At 35.3% G+C, this 22,917-nt stretch overlaps 1 protein-coding gene across 2 annotated transcripts; it reads right to left on the minus strand.

Annotated features, from left to right (window-relative positions):
- Positions 1–633: 633 nt before the first annotated feature.
- Positions 634–22,732, minus strand: zbtb47b (zinc finger and BTB domain containing 47b). Of its 2 annotated transcripts, XM_042752042.1 has the most exons (7): positions 22,465–22,731; positions 17,901–18,003; positions 8,235–9,466; positions 6,448–6,595; positions 4,483–4,598; positions 3,628–3,772; positions 634–2,936 (listed from the first exon to the last, which is right to left on the minus strand). In XM_042752042.1, exons 3-7 carry the CDS (start codon positions 9,402–9,404, stop codon positions 2,533–2,535), a joined length of 1,983 nt encoding a protein of 660 aa, XP_042607976.1. In that variant the 5' UTR covers positions 9,405–9,466; positions 17,901–18,003; positions 22,465–22,731; the 3' UTR covers positions 634–2,532. The 2 variants fall into 2 exon arrangements, with proteins under 2 accessions (XP_042607976.1, XP_042607975.1); XM_042752041.1 differs by lacking the exon at positions 17,901–18,003 and having other exon boundaries at positions 22,465–22,732.
- Positions 22,733–22,917: the final 185 nt, after the last annotated feature.

Raw genomic sequence — 22,917 nt, forward strand, 5'->3', positions numbered from 1 at the left:
TGTAAGGTCAAATTTAGAGCTTATTCCTCATATATAAGCTTATTTCCATCTTGCAAGTTCTTTCATGAACGCTGACATCCACATCACATTCATTTGACTCTATAAAGAATGTAAACAAAGAAAACTGATTAAACAAAAACTGACAGGAAACAGAATTATTTGAAAGAATATAAATTTATATATATATAAAAAAAAATATATATATAGTGTATCGTACTAAAGTACCTATTATAGTACTATATATAAATACACATATATATATATATATATATATATATATATATATATATATATATATGACATTGGGTATATATATATATATATATATAGGATCGTACTAAAGTACCTATTATAGTACTATATTTTACTGCTCCTAGAGTTTTCTTGAACTATATTTTGCCTATATAATCCTCTGACATTGGGTAAAGATTTTTTTTTTTTTTTTTACAAATGTTCTATACATTTTTTTTATATTCTATGTGTCCTCTTAACAGGAACATTCAGTGTACATGAGTCTCAAAAGGACAGTCTAATAGTTTGCTACATAATTACATACATTTTTAGGGCACAAAACAAAAACATGATTTTCATCATTTAGCTAATCAATTTTCCACAAGTTATTCAGGCTGTCTGTCATTTAAAACCATCATAAAATAGTGTAAAGTGAAAAAAATAAGTGAAAGCATTAATGATGGCTGATAAACCTGCTTGATGTACCAAAAAGCATTTCAGACACTCAACACAAAAATATTTTTGAACCAAACACACCCTGGTGTTCATCCAGAATTGATATTGCCTCTGTGCAAATAAAAAAACACTCCTTTTCATACTAATTTCTTCACAAGTGGTTTAGGCCTTTCAGATTTTGTCATTGCACATATGGCCAACACTGAGAGTAAAGTGCTCTGAAAATTGTAAAATAACACAGAGAGAATGAAAAAAGTGAAACATCCTTCTTTGGGATTTTCTGAAAATAATAAAAGTTTCTTTAAAATGTAGTTCACCAAAAAAATTAAATTTGCTCAAATATTCATACCCACAGGCCATCCAGGAAGCAAATGAGTTTGTTTCTTCATCTGAACAGATGAATTTCATCACTTGCTCACCAGTGGATCCTCTGCAGTGAATGGGTGCCGTCAGAATGAGAAACAGCTGATAAAAATGTATCGTATAGCGAAAAGCTGCATGGTTGTAAGAATCAAATTCTTTAAGACATTTTTAACTTTAAATAGTTTTTTTTGGCTAAAATACTAGTCCTGTATGCTTAATATTATTGTCTCCAGCGAAAAAGCCGTCTTGCCTGAATCAGGAGAGAAATATGCACAGAGCAAGCGAAACGGTCTAAATAAATATGTTGTTGGATTTAGTGTGTGAGGACAACAGGGGATGGACTTTTTCACTGGGGGAAGTATTATTATAGACTGGTATTTTGTTCAAAAGCAACAATTTAAAGTTAAAAAACCTTGATGAATTCCTTACAAACACAGGGTTTTCACTTCAGAAGGCGTTAATTGATCGACTGCAATCATGTGGATTACTTGTGGATTACTGTGATATTTTTAACCAGCTGTTTGAATTGACGGCACCCATTCACTGCAGAGAACCCACTGGTGAGCAAGTGATGTAAAGCTAAATTTCTCCAAAACCACATCATCTACATCTTGGATGGCCTGATTGTGAGTACATTCTCAGCAAATGTTAATTTTTGGGTGAATTATTCCTTTAAACAAGCATCATGATTATTCTGAAGTGCCTCTGCTACATATATCCTTTGACACAAACCAATTCGTCCCACCTGTGCCCTGCACAGACGCTGAAAAAACAAACCTCTGCAAATATGCAGAAGAGCCCATGTGGCAAAACTTTAAACTTTCAGGATACGAAGAAGACAGGACAATATAAATACATCTATGATTAAAAATAAGGTGCTGTAGTGATTATACATTTCATATTCAGTAATAACATATAAAGCTAACAGGATTTGGTTACTGCAATACATCTGGATTTGGTTATGGCAGGGGGACACAGCTGCTACATGTTTATTGGCTGAAGAGCTGCTCCGCCCTCTGCTGTGAGTTCAGTACGAATCTATATTTCATACGGCAGCTAATAAGAATGTCAACTTGTTAGACTAAACCGGCAAAGCGTTAAAGTCTATGGCAAGAGCATGTGAAATGCGGAAATGCGATACTAAATGCTAATCCTGCAGCTCACAAAAAATTAATTAAACAACAACAAAAAATTTTGAGAACATTTGTTTTCTTTCTGTAATACGAGAAGCTTATTTGAACAGTATATAAAATATCTCTATGAGAATAAGATAAGTGAAAATTTGCACAGTTTAAAAGGAATATTCAGTGTCACACACTGTTCAAACACCCGCTGGAAGTCTTAGACCTCACTCAGCATGTTTGGAAACCCCTTTGAGAGTGATTCACATTGGATGTGAATCAGAAAGCTCATGGGGAGCTACTGCTAGCTTTGGGTTTCAGACAAGAAACAGTCAAAATAACTTCAACCTTATATTCAAAACTAGTTGTTACCAGAGTTAACCCTTTCAGTGGAAAACAGGCCCGGGGGAGATGGAAGACCTACAATAGAGTGAATGAAGGGTAGCGAGATCGACTTGACCTGGTGGAGACTGGACGCCTCACCGGGAGGGGTTACAGGGAGGCTGGGTAACTGACTCGCCGGTGTGTCCGTTTCAGTTGACGTAGGGTCCAGGTCCACAAGTTTGGTGGTATCAGATACCATGGGCTTGCTGACCTGGAAGCACTTCTCCTTGTGGGCTTTGAGCATGTTGGAGAAGCGGAAACGCTGTCCGCACACGTCACAGGGGTACGGCTTCTCGCCAGTGTGAGTGCGGCGGTGCCGTTTCATGTTGGGCCGGCTCGTGAAGCTCTTTCCACAGATCTCACAGATATATGGTTTCTCTCCTGGAACAGACAGACAGATGGAAGAACTTGGACTGAGAATATATTAATTATTTTTATTTAATTTTTTAAAGCCACTGTTCACCCAAAAACAAAAATTCTGTCATTAATCACTCAACCTCATGTCGTTCCAAACCTGTAAGACCTTCATTCATCTTCAGAAAGCAAATTAAGATATTTTTAATGAAATCCGAGAGCTTTCTGACTGCATAGACAGCAATGCAACTGACACATTCAAAGCCTAGAAAGGTAGTAAGGATATTGTTAAAATAGTCCATGTGGCATCAGTGGTTCAACTGTAATGTTGAATGTGTCAGTTGCATTTTTGTCTATTCAGAGTCAGAAAGCTCTCAGATTTCATCAAAAATATCTTAATTTGTGTTCCGAAGATGAATGAAGGTTTTACAGGTTTGGAACGATATAACAGTGAGTGATTAATGACAGAATTTAAATTTTTGGGTGAACTATCCCTTTAAATATATATATTTTTTTAATGATACAAGATTAGTAGAAAAATATTTAATTATTTACCATTATTTATATAATATTATATTTGAATTATTTAAAAAAATTCAATATGACCTACAAGTAAATAATATTATAATAAATATTTATTATATTTATATGAATTTGTTATTATATCATAAAAATTGTATATTTTGATTATGATGGGCACCAAAGTGGTGCTTCTCACCAGTGTGGGTCTTCATGTGTTCATCGAAGTACTGCTTCATGTTGAAGTCTTTCCCACACCACTGGCACATGAACTGCTTGTGTCCGATATGGATGCTCATGTGTGACCTCAGCTGGTATTTGTACTGGAATCTTTCACTGCAGTTCTACAACATGAGCAGCATTATATAAAATAGATAAAATAAAATAGATTATAATTTATATCTGTGTTCCTCTGCCAAGTCTTGGTACTAAATCTAATTGGATTTGGCATAATAACAACATTTCACAAAGTTAGAAATGATAAAACAATAAATATTGGACAATTTGGTCACTTTCTAGTCAAATGTTAGTGTAACATGTTAAAAAATATGGGGACAGGAAGATTTATATTTTCAAAGAAATTAATTTAATTCAGCAAGAATACATTAAATTGATTGACAGTAAAGTCATTTAATGTACAAGATATCTATTTCAAATAATGTTGTTCTAATCTATTCATAAAAAAATAAACTGAAAAAAAAAAACATAGCTATGTGTTCTGTGCTAGACTAACTGAGACTTGTCATGGCACTTGTATACTGTTGTTCTCTCACTGGTCTGATTGCTTCTATTGTTTTCATTTGTAAGTCGCTTTGGATAAAAGCGTCTGCTAAATGATTAAATGTAAATGTTATAAATTGCTTAAATTACAATATTTGACAATATTACTGTTTTTATTGTATTTTTGATCAAATAAATGCAGCCTTTGTAAACATTAGAGACTTTTACTCTGATAATATACTTTTGTGAACTGAAGGGAAACGAGAAAAAGACTCAAAATGCAATACCTGAATCTCTCATGCCTATGACTGATAATCCGCATGACTGAACTCACCTCACACTTGAAGGGCTTTTCTCCAGAGTGCTGAAGAGAGTGCACTTTAAGAGACATGCTGCGTTTGAAGGATTTCCCACACGTTTCACAAGTGAACGGCATGTCCTTAGTGTGAGCTGCGAGAAAATAACAAAACTCATGTTTTCATATTCATATTTTAGTCATATTGTTTGCCTCAGAATGCTTTCATAGTAACAATTAAGTGATGAGAAAATGTATTAAAACTTAATTTTACATCTTAATCACATGCCTCAGTGTTCATTTTAAGGATAGCAAGAGCATAAGCTTAATACGGTTTAGTGTATAATAAGACACTACATTATTACTGCACATACTCAGTTGCCAGTGTCAGATGAGCAAGTGTAACTTGTTGCCCTGCGGAAAACTGAGTGGGTTCTGGTATAAGGAAGCACTTCTAGATAAGATATTTCCTCTCTGCTCTCAGGGCAGATTAAACAATACAGCCTCTGTCCTCGGCTCAGTCTGTTCTGGATGGTAAAGCAAGGTCACAGTGGCTCTGTTCCACTGCTCAAAACAGAGCTGGGTATTTCACTATTGTGTTAGACCAAGCTCTGGGAAGATCAAGCTTCAGGAGATGAAAGTACCATACGGTATGAGGGCCAGGGTGCACTGTATTACATCTGCCTGAAGGTTAATTTACACAACAATATGTCTTTGTGCATAAGACAGAGCTGCTGTATTTTGCAGCATCTTGACTGCCACCTAGCTGTGACAGGCGGTGGTATTCTTTGATGTTAAAAGTGGATCCATGAGTTCATTTGTTAATGTAATGCACAATGTGCATGAGGATAAAGTTTAAAGGTGTGGCCTGTTGCCTGCAAAGGAGAGGATTGAGTTGAGACAGCTCATTCATACGGGTTTTGTGAACTAGATTCCTTCGAGAAACTGATTCATTGTAAAGATCCGACTCAAAAGAGTGATTCATTCAGTGAATAATTATTCAAATTCTCTTTCTCACATAAATCTATGTATGCCATTTTTGTCATTTAAAATCTTAAAGTAATAGTTCATCCAAAAGTAAAAATAGGCCATCTTAAATGTAGATGAGTTTGTTTCTTCATCAGAACAGATTTGGAGAAATTTAGTATTGCCTCATTTGTTCATCAATGGATCCTCCGAAGTGAACGGGTGCCGTCAGAATGAGAGTCCCAAAAAAACAAAAAACAACGCTGATAAAAACATCCCAATAATCCACAAGTAATCCACATGAATCCAGCGCATCAATTAACAACTTGTGAAGTGAAAACCTATGTGTTTGCAATAAACGAATCCATCTTTAAGTCGTTTTGACTTTAAACTGTCGCTTTTGGCCAAAGTCCATAATTCATAGTAAAGCTTCCCTCCAGTAAAAAAGAAAAGGCCTGTTTTCCTCTCACATCAACATCCACCAACGTATGTGTTTTCATTTTTGAGACTGTGTTTGCTTGTAAACAGTGCTTGATCTGTGCATATTTCTCTCCTGATTCAGAAGAGAAGATTTTCTCCCTGGAAGAAATGGTTACGGTTTGAAGTGAAAAAAAAAAAAGTCTTAATATTGAATCTATTACAAACATGCACCTTTTTGTTTCATATGATGTTAATTGACGGACTAGAGTCGTGTGGATTATTGTGATGTTTTTATCAGCTGTTTGGAATCTCATTCTGACGGCACCCATTCACTGCAGAGGATCCATTGGTGAGCAAGTAATGTAAGGCTAAATTTATGCAAATCTGTTCTGATGAAGAAAAAACTTATCTTCATGTTGTTGACCTGAGGGTGAGTACATTTTCAGCAAAATTTTAATTTTTGGGTGAACTATTCCTTTAACAGCTTCAGGCCTTAATCACTTTCATTTCACTGAAAAAGAATGTCTAGAATATTGTTGAAAAAAACAAAAACAAAGCCATACATGTTTGGAAAGACATAAAAGTGAGTAAATAATGATGACATGACCCAGTACTCACCAACCATGTGTTTCCGGACATGTGCCATGGTGTAGAACTTCTTTTCACAGATTTCACAAGAGAACTTCTTCTCAGCATATCCGTGGACAATCTTGTTGTGTTCGTGTAAAGACCACAGCTTTTTAAAGGCTTTTCCACAAGTCACGCACTACAAAGATCAGAGGATCTGAATGAACGGCATTAGACTAAACTGTTCTCCCTTAGGGGTCAACAGAAAACACAACAGGATTTTATAATTCTGAGAGAGTACTGAGAACTGCGTAAGCTAAATAAAGAATGCATATTGCAAAGGGCACCTCTAACTTAATTACACTGAATTCCCTGTAAGTGCTTCATACAGCAGAGAGAAATGAGTGTTGGATGGTTTAGACCTAGTTGGAGTTGAGGGCCTGGCAGACTTGCTTTAGTGGCAGAAAACAGCTGTTCTCCACACCCTAATACAGTTTGTGCCTATATATCATCCCAAATCTCTGGTCTATCATTCTGCTCTGCAATATGCACTCATAGCAGAATACCAGAAGAGAATACACATAATCCAACTTTAAATGTTGCAAAACGTGCTTTAAGAAGCTAAAGGTCTATACTATTTTTATGAGATGAAAACTGGTGCCCGGACAAATCAACAAGCTTATTATTATTTTCTTATTCTGACCACTAAGTGATACATTTTTAAATCTAAAAATTGTGTATAAATTAAATAAAAATAAATCATTTTAAAGACTACAGGTGAATTTGTATTTAATTTAAACTATGCTAAAAATAACATTTAACAGTGTTTTTTAATATTAATGTGAAGTGAACATTAGATGATGGTCTACAGCTACAAAGATAGGAAATGGCAAATGACATATCCAATATTTACAGATATATGCGATATTAACCAATGCTACTAAATTATAAAAATATATACAGTACCTTTCAATTGTTTGTTGCCTGTGAGATTTTTGATATAAATCTTTTATAACATTACAAATGTTCTTTTTGACAAATACAATGCATCCTGGCTGAATAAAAGTTTTTAAAAAGCTGAATATTACTACTAATAAATATATATTCAATAATATTAGTTATAATTATATATGGATATTTTGAATCAGTTTTTATTTTTATATTTTTTATTTTATTTAAAAAGTTTAGTAATTTTTTTAGTTTCTGTCATTTTTAAAATATTGTTATATATAGTCCATGAAGTTTTTTTTATTTATTTTTAATTAAAATTCTTAAATTTTAATTATTTTTAATAGTTTTTTATTGGCAACTAACTGAAATTAGTTTTTATTATATTTTATTTAATTTCAGTTACATAATGTTTTTAATTGTAGTTTCAGTTTTATCTAACTATAATAACCTTGATTGGCATCAAAAGTATCATCTCATTGGTTAATTTCACTGCAAATTATAACTTTGCAAATAATGAATGTCCCAATTCTGTGGGCACAGATTTTGTGTGGGCCTACTTAAAGGGTTACTCCACCGCAAAATGAAAAATTTTCTAAAATTCCTAATGAACGACATGGGGGTAAGTGAATAATGACAAAATTATCATTTTGGGATGGAGTATCCCTTTAAGAGATTTGTGTTTAATTTAGACTATTTTCTAACACTCAGTTTTGACGGCTGGGTCCAATTGAATTGTTGCTACCTTCTGCTATCCATACAAGTCTCTATTTTTATTATATTATTTTGAATCAATCACCAAGCAAACAAATCAATCCCTGACTTTGCTCCAAAGGCCTGTGTGAAATCAGCCTTATAGATTAACCTTGTGCATGCAGACCAGTGTGTACCTGTATATTTTTCTCACAGTTTGTCTGATGGTGTAGCAGCAACTCGCTCTCCAGTAAAAAGCGCTTGCCGCATTTATTGCAGATCTGCATGCGGTTGTGGGTGACGTTCATGTGCTTCTCCAAGTACCAGCGGTTGTTAAAAATACGAGGGCACTTCTTGCAAGAAAAGTGCTGCTTTTCTTCCAGCTTCACCTTCTGCCCCAGACTCTCCTGCTCTTTACTCCTCTTCCTCCCCTCCCCTAGTGTAGAGTCAATTAGTGTCTGTCTCATGCCGATGGCATCTGTTGGTATTCTCGTAGCACGCCGTCTTTCCACGCTAGTGCATCCTGTTTCTGGAATGTCGAGATCATTCTCTTCTTCATCCTCATCGTCCTCGTCATCGCTGCAATTTTCCATCCCTTCCTTTCTGTGTTCATACTCTTCTTCTTCATCCTCGCCAACATCTTCATTATCGTCTTGTTCCTTAACCTCCACCGCACTGGGAAGATCGGCATGACGGTGAACGAGGAGGGATGAGGTACTTGAGGTGACGCCCTTGCCATCGGACCCTTTAGAAACATTCAAAGTCTGGTTATTGAGGTTGACCTCCACGATAATCTGCTCTCTGTTAAAGGAGACAGAACTATCCCGGGGTCCCGCTTCATTTAGACTGGCTCCTCCCTCCATTGTGCATAAGCCCCGCCCTCCTCCACTAGCCACTCCCCCTCCACTGTCATCTTTTTTGTAGAAGTGTTTGGCTTGAGAGCTGGAGTGGATGCTAGATGAATGTGTCTGCGTAACTTCCCTACTGACCCCACTGTCAAGCAACGAGAATGTACCATTTCCTTGTTGTGTGTACATCTTCTCAAGCTCCTTCATCTTGTACATCTGATTGGACGAGGCAGTACCCTGCCCGTCTGTGTCTGCCATCTCATTGGACCCAAGTAGCTTGTGGCAGGAACTCATCTGGAGCACAACTGCCACTTGTAGGACTTCGAAGATGGAGATACAGACGATGTTGAAGATTTGGATACTTAGCAACTGAAAGGCCAGGTTTATGCAGTGCAGCGGTTGACTCTGGGAGAGGAGGGCCTGGAAGTAGGGGATGTGGTCACCCAGCACGTCCTTGTGGGAGGAAACCAGCAAGAGGTCCACGTCGCACAAGTGAGGCTGGTAGAGATGCCTGTCCATTAAACGAGGAAAGTGCAGCGCTGCATCCTCCAGCAGAAAGAACTCAGCAGCACTCCTCTCCACTGTGAGATAAGACAGGAGAAAATATGTATTGATTTTACAATTCATTAGCAAATTTACAAATTAACAGACCAATTATGTATATCCACTTTGAAAACAGAACAAGAATAAACATTTTAGCTGTTAACTAGATTTGCATTTCTACAATGAAGCACTTGCAAGTGGTAAATGCAACAAGCACAATTGTGTAGGTTGCAATAATACGACATAACTATTTTAAAGGTGTTTTATTAGGCCATTAACAGTCTGATTTACTTGAACTCATATCTGATTCAATGGTTAATTTGTGTCACCACTACAAAACTGTCAATGCCATATTATTTATATACTATTATAATATTTATTAATATTTTGAATTAGTTTCTTTTTTTGAAAAAAAAAGCAAAGTTTTGTTTTTTATTTTTAAAGTAAGTTTGTTGATATTTAGATTTTATTTCAGTTTTATTTCAATTAACACATTTATTTAAATTTTTAATAGCAATAACAACAATGGCTAACGTTCACTAAATCTAAAAATACAGGAATATATTGCTGTTTATTATACTAATTGGTTATATTGGTAAATATTAGTATAAATGATTAAATTCCTCGTCTTCATTATTCAAAAACTAAGGAAAATATGCTTGATTATTATTAACTAGGTTGTTTAAACTACTGTTTTCTGTATTTTATTTGCTACAGTAAACATTTTGTTTATACTTGGTTTGATACTTGTCAAAAATGTGGTTTGGTTGAAATTATATTTCCTCCGATTTTAAATGATTCTTTAAAGCCATTTCAGAGCAATATATATATATATATATATATATATATATATATATATATAGATATAGATATATAAAATAAAATAAAGTAACACTATATAAAGGTTGTAACAAACCATCAGAAAACATACTAATACTTTTCTGCATAGACGTTTATTTTATTCACAGCAGCCTTGAAAACAATATCAAACAATGCCCATCTGAGAGTGAGAAAGGCAGAAGCTACTGGAGCATGCTGCTATGCCCTCCCCTTCTGCTCCCAAGGTTGGCTTATTTTAGATCAGGAAGGACAAGGTTTCGATCTGGCCAGCATCTCTTTAAAAACTCCGAAGAGGAAAAGGAAAGGGACAGAGGGAGAGGCAGCAAGCGAAAAGAGAAAAGGACAAACTAAGTGAGAGGACAGAAAGAAAAGCATGTAAAAATCACATTGATATTCAGAGCCGTGCGCTAACCATTAACTTCCTCCTTCTGCATCCTGTCTCTCTGAGTTATCATTATGCATAAGACAAAACACTGGCCAGTAAACAATTAAAGAGAGCAAGGAGAGGGTAAATATCAGGCTCTCCAAACAATTAAATGGATTGGTTATGCTGATTTTTATGTGACTAACAACAAGCAGAATTAACAGTCTTACTTTTTATCTCTATAAACAGGATAAGTTTGTTTTAGAAGCCAACTGATCTTGTTAAATATCATCCAAAATTACATTGAATTAACAGTATTTAAAACACAGTCCATGTCCATCCTCATATGTACTCACCGTGACCATACACAAATGCACGTAAAAAAATTGTCTAAAATTATTCTGAGAAAAAGGCTGGCTGCATTAAACTGACATATATATGGGCTTTTGTGAGACAACACGCTTTAAGAAAGTATTTAAACCTGGAAATATATTTTAATCAGATTAGATATAATTGACTGACTAAAGAGTGCTGTTTTGGCCGTGGAAGCGTGGTAGCGGGCTTTGTCTTGAACGCACTTCATTCCACGAAACGTTTATTCCTTCTTCTTGTTTATTTAGGTAGATAATTGACCAGCAAAAATATATTCAAATTAGGATACAAATTATACCATATGAAACTCGTTCCAAAAAAGGGATTCTACAAACAAAAACGTATGAAGTGGTCAAAAATTACGCTTTCCTCAGGAATATTTTGTGATGTTTTTTTATATTCAGAGGTGGATTATCATTGGCAAAGAGCAAAACCCTACTGCTAAACTCTAAACACAAGTCTCCAAACCTAGTTCAGAAGCTTTCATGCAGTTCATTTGGATAAATAAATTCTTTAGCACCACCAGGAATAATTGAAAAGAGATAAGGGGTTGTTTTTCCAAAACAATACCTAGTCAGCTGTATCAAATTCAAAACTGGCAACATGATACATTTCTGAAAGACATTAAATTACTCCAAGCAGTTAGTGAGTGTGCACTTAGTGCATGTCGTCCTCTCTCTCCTCAAGAATTTCCTGTCACTCTCTACTACATATGTGGAATAAAAAAGACAAAATCCCCTAAAATAAACTGACGTGAATGTAAATAAATGACAACAATATTGTCTTCAGTACTTTCAAGCAATTTAGGCAAATATACAAACTGGAAGCACATTTATTTGCCCTGTTTGAAAATTGAAATTTGAAAGACTTAGACACCAAGATGAAATCTTGTTTACTGGCATCAATAAAATGTGTCCAAAAGAAAAAAAAAATGCATCAAAAGTTTTCATATAAAGTTACTGCTGATCACAGACCAACCTATGATTGCACTCAACAGTCTCACAGTAGTTTGCCAGCTCACTACACTCCTACAAAAAGACCTTTGCCAAAACCTTGTTAAACAGACCTGTTATTATCAGCAACATGGGTAGTGTAACGCTCCTCATTCTGGTTCATAAAGCTGAACTCATTGTAGCGCAGAAACTCATACTGCTTTCACGTAATAAGAGGTGACTCAGGGCTGCTGGCCAGGCCGGCTGGTATGCACTTGGCCGAGGACGTTCACCACAGCGCCAGGCAGCAGAGAGGTGGGGGAAGAGATCTACCCTCTGTTGACTTTCATTTTGCGGTCTTTATTGCACTGTTTACCACAACTTCCAAATAACGCCACTATTTCTGCTAAGTCTTCAGAGAGATTTTAAATGCTCCTTTTGTCCCATTCAAAAACAGTGAGATGGACAGCAAGAAAGAAAATTCTGGAATTCTACTCAACATCATCAATGGACTTTCTTATTTTCTCATCCAATTAAAAAACAACTTTTTTTTAAAAGAAATTAATAAATGTATTCGGTAAGGATGCATTCAATTTCTTTTCTTTCTTCAAAATTGTATTCTTTACTTATTTATTAATGTTTAAAGGAATAAATAAAGAATAAAGGATTTATATTTCAAATAAATGCCAAGTTCTGTCATGAAACTCTAAATGGTGCAGGCTGATGGGTTGTTAACACAAACTGATGATATTCACAGCATTAAACTACTTGGCACAAGCTTTGGTTTATGTTGCATATGCAGCCAATGAGCTGCTTTACATTTAATTGGCTGGTTAGCATCCACTAGAGCAGTTCAAAGTGCTCTGAAACCCTCCACCTTCCCCAGCTCCACCTGTATAGATCGGTTATGTGTTACTTATTATATATGCCATTTGTGCAGCAGCAGTATGTCTTAAATACTCACAGCACCATATCAGCGTATGTATTGGCAGCAGCAAGTTCCTGTACTTGCTTTGCAGCAGCAGCACCAATAATCTACAACAACAGCATTAACCAACAGCAGGAGCAACGTAGCAGATCCTGATGTCACGTGTCATTACAGGACCTTTACAGGTTGTGTGTGAACACACACACAGATTCCGGGAAATCACTGGCAATGTGAAAGGGGCAAAATCTAGCGACCCGGGAACAAGTGCCAGGAGACATTACCCATGTATTTTCTGGAATCGCAGTGTGAAAGGGGCTTTACAGACATTTTATTTTCCAAACTGCATAATACATACAACAATAAATATAATAAAACTTTTGAATTTTAGTGCCATTCAATGAACATTTTACTTCAAAATTATGTTGAAACATGCAAGAAGCAACATAATTTTGCAGAAATGCTGCCACAGACACCATGAGCCCAGATTGAATAAAAACAGGAATCATATTTTAAAACATCTCATCACAATAAGTGTAGGTTATTTTGGATGTTTTCAGTGAGAATCAGAGTGATAAGTACATCATCTCACACTGAGCACTGTAACAATGCAGCCACTGTGAAGACCACTGGCCAACCTCTCAACAACTTTTGATGAATTGCTCACAATTTCAGCAACCCACCAAGATGTCATACCACAATACAAACTCAACAAACCACAGCAACAAGCCACAGGAACTTTAAGTTATACAGAATTTATCTTGGAAATGATAAGACTGAAAACATACAGTACTATTAATATTTTGATTCAAATTATTTAATGACAAAGTCATTTTTGACAAAAATAGCGTCTCCTTGTCGGAAAAGACTGGTAACTTGACCCAAGCTAATCCAGCTAGCTTTTCTTTCTCTTGTTACCACAGACCTCAGAAAGTGAGGAGAGGGAGGCTGTTGCTGTCAGGCGGAAGACTGAACGATGGAAATGCCAACTCAGCAATCCTTTTCCCCCTTCAGCATTGTCCTAACAAGAGCTCAGGGATGGGAGGCTTGAGTGACACCCTCAAGAACCCAAGCGGGCATCACGCCAGCCTCAATCTCCCTCAGACTGGCCAGAGACACGGCTAGGATGGAGCTTCAGCACGACTGTTCAACATTGATCTGAACAGACACTCACTAAAGCCTAAGTCAGCATAAAACTAGAGCAGACTTTAAGGAAAATAAAGTGAGAGTGATAGAGAGAGACAATTTGAAAGTGATGAGAATATAAGAACCTATCTGAACTAGGGGAACATTGGTTTATGTCCTTTCTGCAATGAGATTTCAAAAATACTGGAAAAAGTCATCAGTCACCAAGCAGACTCCCTATAGAACATAACTGACAAAAAAGCAACATAAAAGCGGTTGATATGACTTAGATAAGTGAGCTTTATGTGAGGAAGAGACCTAAATTTAGGTCGTTCTTCACTAAAAATCTTCTCATACTTGCATATTCAAACTTAGCACATCGTTCATTCAATTATAAGACATTCATCCTGATGTGCCAAACTTTGAGATGTTCAAATGTGAATATGATTAGTGCAACTTCTGGAGCTTTAATTATGTTTTATTGAAAAGTGCAGGGTGAACTTCTTTCAAAACATTTCATTTTTTGATATACACAGTAATAACTGACTATATACAATTTTATTCTACAAAAAAAACACATATCAACCAACTATCCAACCAACACAAAAAATACTCACTCTACCTACCCACAACTAAACTTTGAGGCTGTTGCCCACTCTGTATTAATGAAAAACAAGCATTATCATGGGAATCTAATCAGGCTGCTATTAAAGAGACGAGAGACTAATCACTGTCCTCCTGCCCTCTGGATTCCTCTACTTCCTGTGCTGCCAGCTCGAGGGGAAGTTTCACAGCTCTGTAAAATGTGAGGCGCTGTTGTCTGGCACTGTTTCCTCATCAATCATATACAAATGCCAAGCAATGACTCGGCATCTGGAGTCCCTCTGCTCAAGACAATATGCACAATTAGAAATGACCTGCATTTCAATAGAGCACTAAAGAAAGCCTGGATCTGGTATTGGAAAGAAGTAAAAGAAATGAGTAACAGAAGGTCTGCAGAAAAAATAAGATAAAAAACAACAAAATTCCAAAATTATTCAAAGGTTTTCAATTTGGATTTTAATGCCTCCATCAAGATCGACTAGAAAAAGAAAAAATTATTACGGACTAAAAATTAAATATATATATATATATATATATATATTTTTTTACATATATTATGTAGACAAACAGACAGACAGTGGTAGGTTCCTCCCCTTAGTGGGCATTGTGAATACAAAACCTTAAAAAATATATATTAAAAAAAAAAAACAATTGTTTTTAAAATTTTTACAAACATTATTGGAAAGTTCTGAATCTCAAGGTTCCTATTTGGTGACTATTTTGTGGTGGAAGTAATATTGTGACAGAAATGTATACATTTTTGATAGGAAAATGTATAAATTCAGTGGGTGTTATTCAGTGTTTTTTCCTGGTATAGTGCCAACAAAACTTTCATAGGAGCCTCAATTTTTGTGATATCAACTTCAAATTTGGAACATTTGCCTTTCATTTTATAGTTTTTAGATTCCAATTTAATAGATAATTTTACAGATTCCAAAATATTTTGTAAAATGTTTTTTATATATATATATAAAATATATGAGTACAGTTCATTTTCTTGACAGTAAACAACTTTTTTAAATTTTTTTTTACTTCTTTCGTTTAACCAGTAATCTGCATTATTGTTTTGCCTTTATTTTTTTATAAAGATCATAGAGAGAAAATTATATAAAAGCTAATTTTATAACTACAATGTAAAAAAATAAAAGTTTAAGGCAACCAGCTTCAGCAGATTTTTGCGTTCTCAACTTGTTGTTTTCAGTTTATACAACAAAAAGTTGAGAAAATTCAAAAATCTCCTACAAAAACAAGTTGAAAAGACTCAAAAATCTACTGAAGCTGGTTGTCTTAAAATTTTAAGTTTTCTCAACTTTTGATTTTTTACAGTGTATTTTATCATTGTAGACAGTCAGTGAGACTGAGAGACAGCTAGATAGATCAAAATGGATGGACTACCCCTTCTGCAGAGGTCTATTATTCTCATGATGTAGCAAAGAAATACCAGAGCAGAGACTGGGTTTATATGAGTCAGTCAGTTAGTGCCTATGTTAATTTCCCAGAGGACAAAGAAACTGTGTGTATTTGTGAGGAAAAAAGAGCCTCAGTGGACCAAATGTAAAGGATTCAGTTTTTCTTTCCGCTCCGGAGAAGATTTTCTACTTTTGAAGCCCCTGTGTACCAATCGTCCTCTCAAAAGAGCCACTTTCCAAGGTGATGGAGCTGTCCTCAGAGGACCGAAAAAATGAGACCCTGGGTGTCTGTGTATGCGTGTGGTATTGCTCGATGCCTATGCCCTCCCCGATCCAATCAGGACACACGTTCAGTCCTGACCTTGAGCGAGACAAACACACACTTACAGCTCTCACTGAGATACCAAAATGACTTACAGCCTGGGTGAGTATGTGTGTGTGCATGCTGTAAATTAGCAAGACATGAGCAGGTCTGTGTGTGTCAGAGAGAAACACAAAAAGAGAGCTAGCAAGGCCACACTTTTGATTCCCAATATATTAAAGAAAGTCCTTATTAAATATAATAAAAAGATAAAAGTAAGCAATAATTCTGTGTTAAGTAAAGATAATAACACAAGTCTGGAACAACATGGGACTGAGCAAATCATGACATAACTTTCATTTTAGACTGAACTAGCTCTTTAAGGTCTCTTAGATACAGATACCATCTTCTCACCCATTCAGACTAGCCAGCACAGTTGATAATTACACACTGTCAGAGAGCTGCCACAAACCACAGCATCACTTTCACTGAGAAAGCCTCCTGAACTTTAACACCTGCTATTACACATGCCACTTCACTGAACAGGGCTGTTTGGTGCTCCTCGGATCAGCCGTCTGTCTAGTGCTGAATAATGTGAGCTTTAAACACAGGCAAAGCAAAGCCAGAACAGAGGGTGCAGTACATCTCCATAAGAGAAACATATAATTCACTTCTATTTGTGTCCTTCACATTTGTCTTTATGGTTTTAACATTAGTTCACAAATGTCAGGCTTTTCAAATCGAAGTGCGAGATGTATTTAAAAATACAGAAGCAAAAACCTTATTGTACAAATAAGCATAATTACTATGTGTCTAGGTTTTTCTGAATTACATGTTTTTTGATTCGAAGACTATTTGTCGTTTTATAGCACAGACACAACGTGTTCAAAAGTTTGAAGGCAAAAACAGATTGTCATGGTTTTCAAAGGCTAGATATACAGTAAAAACAGTAATATTGTGAAATATTATTACAATTTAAAATAACTCATGTCTATTTTAATGTAATATATTTAAATAAAAAAATATTTAGCATTGAAATGTGTCTGATTTAATTGATATTTCAGGATTGACTATCAGTGCTCTCATTAGACAGGAAATGGATGTGTGATTATATTCAACAATCAACCACAATTTACTTGTATATATAATGACAATTCAGTGGAAAGGGCTCTGGGAGACACCACTAAAAAATTCTAACTACTGTATATAAAAGGCACTAATAAAAAAGAAAAAATTACTAAAAAATAATAAAATAATAAATAAATTAATAATAAAATAAAAAAAGAACTAAAACTTAACTGATGTTGAAAACCAAAATACAAAATAAAAAAATGAAGATTTTTAGTGGAATTTAGTGGAAAACTGACTCTAACACAAATTAATTAGACAAAGATAAATATTTCCCTTAGGTTAGAAAATATTGCTGAAAGAGGGTGTCATCCATCCCTTCATCTAATTACCAAGTTCAATCAGAATAAGTGATTAGGGATGGAGCTCCCCTGTCAGTTGTTTTTCAGGTTCAGCAGCTAATTAACAGCATAACGGATTGGAAGCCAGTGAAAGCTCTTTTCCGAGGAGCAAAGAAAGCCAGAAGCACTCACCTTTCCTATGGTTTTAGTAAAACAAGGGAGGATAGCAGGTGTTTACTGCAGAGTTTCTGTACGTCCAGCAAATGCTGCTCAGGGAAGTCCTCATCGGCATCGGCTGTGAGATAAAACATTCACAAGAAATCAGTAAATAAATCTGAAAATTTTAAGACTACGCTGGGACTGTGTTAGTTTAAATGAAAACCATTTTATGGCAACATTAACGCATTAAGTATCTCTCATAACCTTTGGATACTGCAACCGTCGTACAACATTTATTTTATTACAAACCACATGGGAATGTCTACGACTCATTGCACTTTTTCTGTGCCGACTGGAGGTAGATATATTTAGAAGACTTCCCATTTCCATCTATATGTTAATGCAACCAAAAGCAACAGAATCGCAGTTTGAAATATTTTGTGCCAAGCGGGGCATGAAATTGAGCCAGACAAACAAACAAAGGATTTTCCCTCTCATGTGTCTGCTGCGTCTAATAATAAAAAATGTGCTTGACAAGGTGAGAGAAATCAGGTTCTCGTAAAAGAGACAGTATATCCACAGCCAGAACCATTTGGCGACACAAACAAAGCTGTGTGAGATCACTGTCACAGCGCAGGGAGGAAATTGAAAATTCATATTCGCAATGAAAAAGAACAGCAAACAACTTTGCAAAATACTATAATCTCAGGGGCCTAATCTTTCTTGTAAAAGAGAGAGAGAGAGAGAGAGAGAGAGAGAGAGAGATAGAGAGAGAGAGAGAGATATTTACTTCTCAGGTCAATCTCATGAAAGCTATACAAAAGTCATATTTTACCCCTCAAAAAGTAATTAAAATTTATTGACAAGATACATTTTATAATTACACGATTATTTACAGTAAAGGATTTATACATCATGGCAATATTTGTTGTACTGCCTTTAATTTGACTTTAATTTTGATTTTATAGAATCACACTACCATTCAAAAGTTTGGGATCAGTTAAATTTCTTTTTCTTTTTTTTTTTATAAATTATTGTTTTTCAGCAAGAGCACATTTAACTGATTAAAAGTGGCGGCAGAGACATTTACAATGTTAGAAGATTTCTATTTCAAATAAATGCTGTTTTTTGAATTTTCTATTCATCAAAGGATCCTGATAATATGTTTCTTACCATATTAACAGCATAACAATGACAATGAAAACTTAGTTTGTATTTTTTTTTTAAATAGTAATATTTCACAGTGTTTTTGCCATATTTTTGATTAAATAAATTTAGCCTGGGTGAGCAGAAAACTTACTGAACCATGTCTTTTGATTCAAAAAAAAACTATTATAAAACTATACTATTATAGTACAAAATACTACTACTGCATTTCAATAACTGCATTTCAATAATTGAGAACAATAAGAATAAAAAAAGTTAAATGTCTTTTGATTCCGATAAGAATGTTTAAAAAAAATCCTAAAAAGGTTCTAAAAAGGTGTTATTTTCTTCATACAAAATATTTTATCATCATCCTTTAGACGTAGAAGTTAATGACAGATTTCCCAAGATTCGCCAACTTCTCTCATACAGCCAAGCAAGCACAAAATGTGGCTGTAACAGAACTTAACCTACCCAATGCAGGAACTGAATAATCAAGGTTGTAGACTGTGATCTACTACATTACCATGTCCTGAGCAGGACTGCCAGGATAATTCAGCCTGAGCTATGTGAGCAGGAGCTGAGTCAGGACTTCTGGCCAAGAGAAGAGCCTGTGGAGTTGGCATGTCTCTGCCACATAAAGCACAAACTGCCACAGATCTGCTCACTCTGCTCATGGGCCAACTCCTCTCCATGTACAGACTCTGACCTAAGTATGCAGCAATGTGAGGAACTGAACCTGACAAACAACACAGACACCGGGAGAAACACAACTGTGAAATAGGGAAATAAATGTCTTCTCTTTTCCACAACCGAAAACGGAGAAGGAAGGTAATGTGTGTTGATAAAGATTACAATTGTACAGATTTAGCAAACGGATCCTCCGAAGAATGCATACATACACATTCATCATATCTGCATACTAGTAGTATTATTTAATTCATGCTGATTTTAGAAAATTACACAAAAGAAGATAGTGTTGGTATCCGAACAGTTGATGGTAGCCACTGACTTCCATAATATTATTTCTATACTATAGAAGTCAATGGCTACCATCATTCTTCAAAATAACGAAACTCATACAGATTTTGAATGACATGAGGGTGACTAAACGGTCACAGAATTGTAATTTTTGTGTGAACTATCCCTATAAGCAGCACAATTATTTTCAACATTGATAATAATAAGAACAAGACTCGAGTTGAATGCTGGGAGCTGTTTGAGGAGCACTTGTCACATGGATTTAAGTGACCCCAACAGCAGAGCGCTGAGAGACAACGAAGCCTCAAAGTCAAGGGTGGGCAGGAATGTCCTGAATAGATGGTTACATAAAAACCCTCAGCATGATGCTTTTTCCAGGCCGCAGCACTAAAGGACAAGACTGCAGAGTTAAGCAGGAGTCATTCTATTTCAGCTCTTCCTAAAGTACAAATTTTCGTAGCGCTGTCATGAGGAACGGTTAACAAAGAGCCGATTCATGTTAGGAAATCATCATGCATTCAATGCATTTATTCATTTGCATGAGAATTTTAACCGTATGCACCTAAAACCATGATGACCTTGCTTGACCATGCTTTTACCACCAACGCTTAACTAGTTGAGCGATGGGAATTAGTCACCAAGTGTTAAGTTCCGCTGCTTTTCTGTTATTACAGAGCGTTTTGGAAATTAAAAATGGTTAATGTTATCATCAAGTGATATTCTTTCAGTGATTGTCTAAAATTGATTAGATTCTCATTTAAAATGCATTAATGGGGGCGTAATGAATTCTTTGGGTTCTGACTCATTTCACATGTCAACCAACAACAGGCTTTGCATATTTAAGCACTCCTGGTCCACTACAGGCAAAGAGGAAATGCACTGTATAAATAGTAAAAAATAACAACATTTTTTAAGGGTCATGTGAAAAAAATCAAGCAAGCAACTGGAGGTCAAAAAGACAGGGCCGTGGCACTAATGTAGTGACCTGACCCAGATATTATCCCGGCTTCCAGATGTGAAGAGGCCTCTGGATTACAGCGTCAATGTACTACAACACACATGCTTTATTTTTACTGAGCATTCCTAAAATCTACACTGCTTTCATCCTGCAACCTTTGTGATGCTCTCCCTCTGTTTATGAAGAATATGAAATATTACACCAAAATACACTCAAGTGTAAGACATCTCTTTTTTTAAAAAAAAAATATGATTTTAACTTTTTTTTTATTGATTTTCTTATTTACAAATAAGAAATAATATAAACAATCATGTACTTGAAATATAAAAACCACTTACAAACCACTAAAAAACAAAAAACATCTTTTTTATCATTCTCTTCCCATTTTATTCTTCTACGTATGATTGAGTTTACTGAGACTACAATTTTATTAAGCCATTTGTGATACGTGGGTATAGGTGGGATTTTTTAAAAATAAATTTACAGAAGCTGCAATTTCTAGTCCATAAATTACTAGGAATTATTCTTAGAAAATATTCTTAAATTTCTCTCCCTCTCTTTATTTCAATGACTTTTGTAATTCCTGAAATAATTTTTTGAATTACTTGATATTTTGTAGTTGATTGTGTGAACACTTTAAGTGGTGACTACTTGTTTTTTTCTGACTTTCTTCTATCTTTGTTTTTTTTGTTTTTTTTTTTTTAGAAATTTAAGCATTTTAATTATATTTATATTCACAATGTAGATTTTAGTTTAACTTTGATAACCAATCTGTAGAACAATTTTTAAATTATAGTTTTGTTTTTGCTTTGACAATACCAAATCATTATACTACATTACTAACAACTATCATTACTAGTAATAATACTAATGCCATTTGTATAATTATAAGTATTTGCTAATCTATTTATCTTTGTTTTGGGCTATGTCTACATTTTAGAAAATTACTTATATGAATATAAAATCATTTAAATTACATTTCAAGTATAATGTTCCCAAGCTCCTATATCTCTAAAAAAAAAAAAAAAATTGTGTAGAGCCTTCAAGATTTATCTGGAGACTCACATTTATTGCACAACTGAAATATGAACTCTATGGATTCTCGTCATGTGCAACAAACTCGATATCATTTCAAAAGTATATTTAGAATACAATTTTAAATTCGCTTTTAATTTTGCATGCATCAATGTCCAAAAAATGCACCAGTCACGACGTGATCCCTATCCACATAGATATGAGAGAATTTAACTCTTTAAATGCAACAATGTAGCTATTGTGGCCATTGCATTCTTGTTAACCTTCCAATTTCTGTGACTGTCGGCGTTCTGTGCAAGTTGCAAACTTCATTTCGCGGTCAAATTTATTGGCAACATCACGTTATCTAACACATTCAAAACTCAGACACATCCCGGGACAAACTACTGCAAGTTTAATCGGCCTAGCTAAGTCTTTAAAAATTACAAGATATAAAATATGGATATAAAATAATCAAAATGTCGTTGTCCACTGTACCATTTTGATCCGAGGTCTCTAGCATCGAAGGAGTCTGCGAATAACTCCATTTGCGCAGGACTTCCGCTCGCCATGTAATAGTACGTTGGATTTTCACATTTCTTCAGTTTTCCTTCCCCTCGCTGTTTTTTCGCCGTGCTAGCAGCATTCAGACAGACAAAAATGCAGAGGCTGCTTTTGCAGTAGGAATTGGTGATTGGAGCTCAGGGATCATATGGGCTTTTGTCAGAAGTTTTAAAGGGCCATTGCACTGGATTTTTTTTTCCTGTCTGAGCCCTAGTCTACATCTACTGCTAAAAATGAGTAATCAATACGAGCTGCCCTTATGGGGCATGGAGCATTTGTGTCCCAGGTGCTCATGACCTTGCATGTTTGACGGCATCTCACTGTGTGCATGAGAGCATGCAGAATCCTTAAAATCCAGAGCAATTATAGCCCTTGCGATCAAATATG

This window comes from Cyprinus carpio, chromosome B24 (assembly GCF_018340385.1).
Source record: "Cyprinus carpio isolate SPL01 chromosome B24, ASM1834038v1, whole genome shotgun sequence".
Classification (NCBI taxonomy): domain Eukaryota; kingdom Metazoa; phylum Chordata; class Actinopteri; order Cypriniformes; family Cyprinidae; genus Cyprinus; species Cyprinus carpio.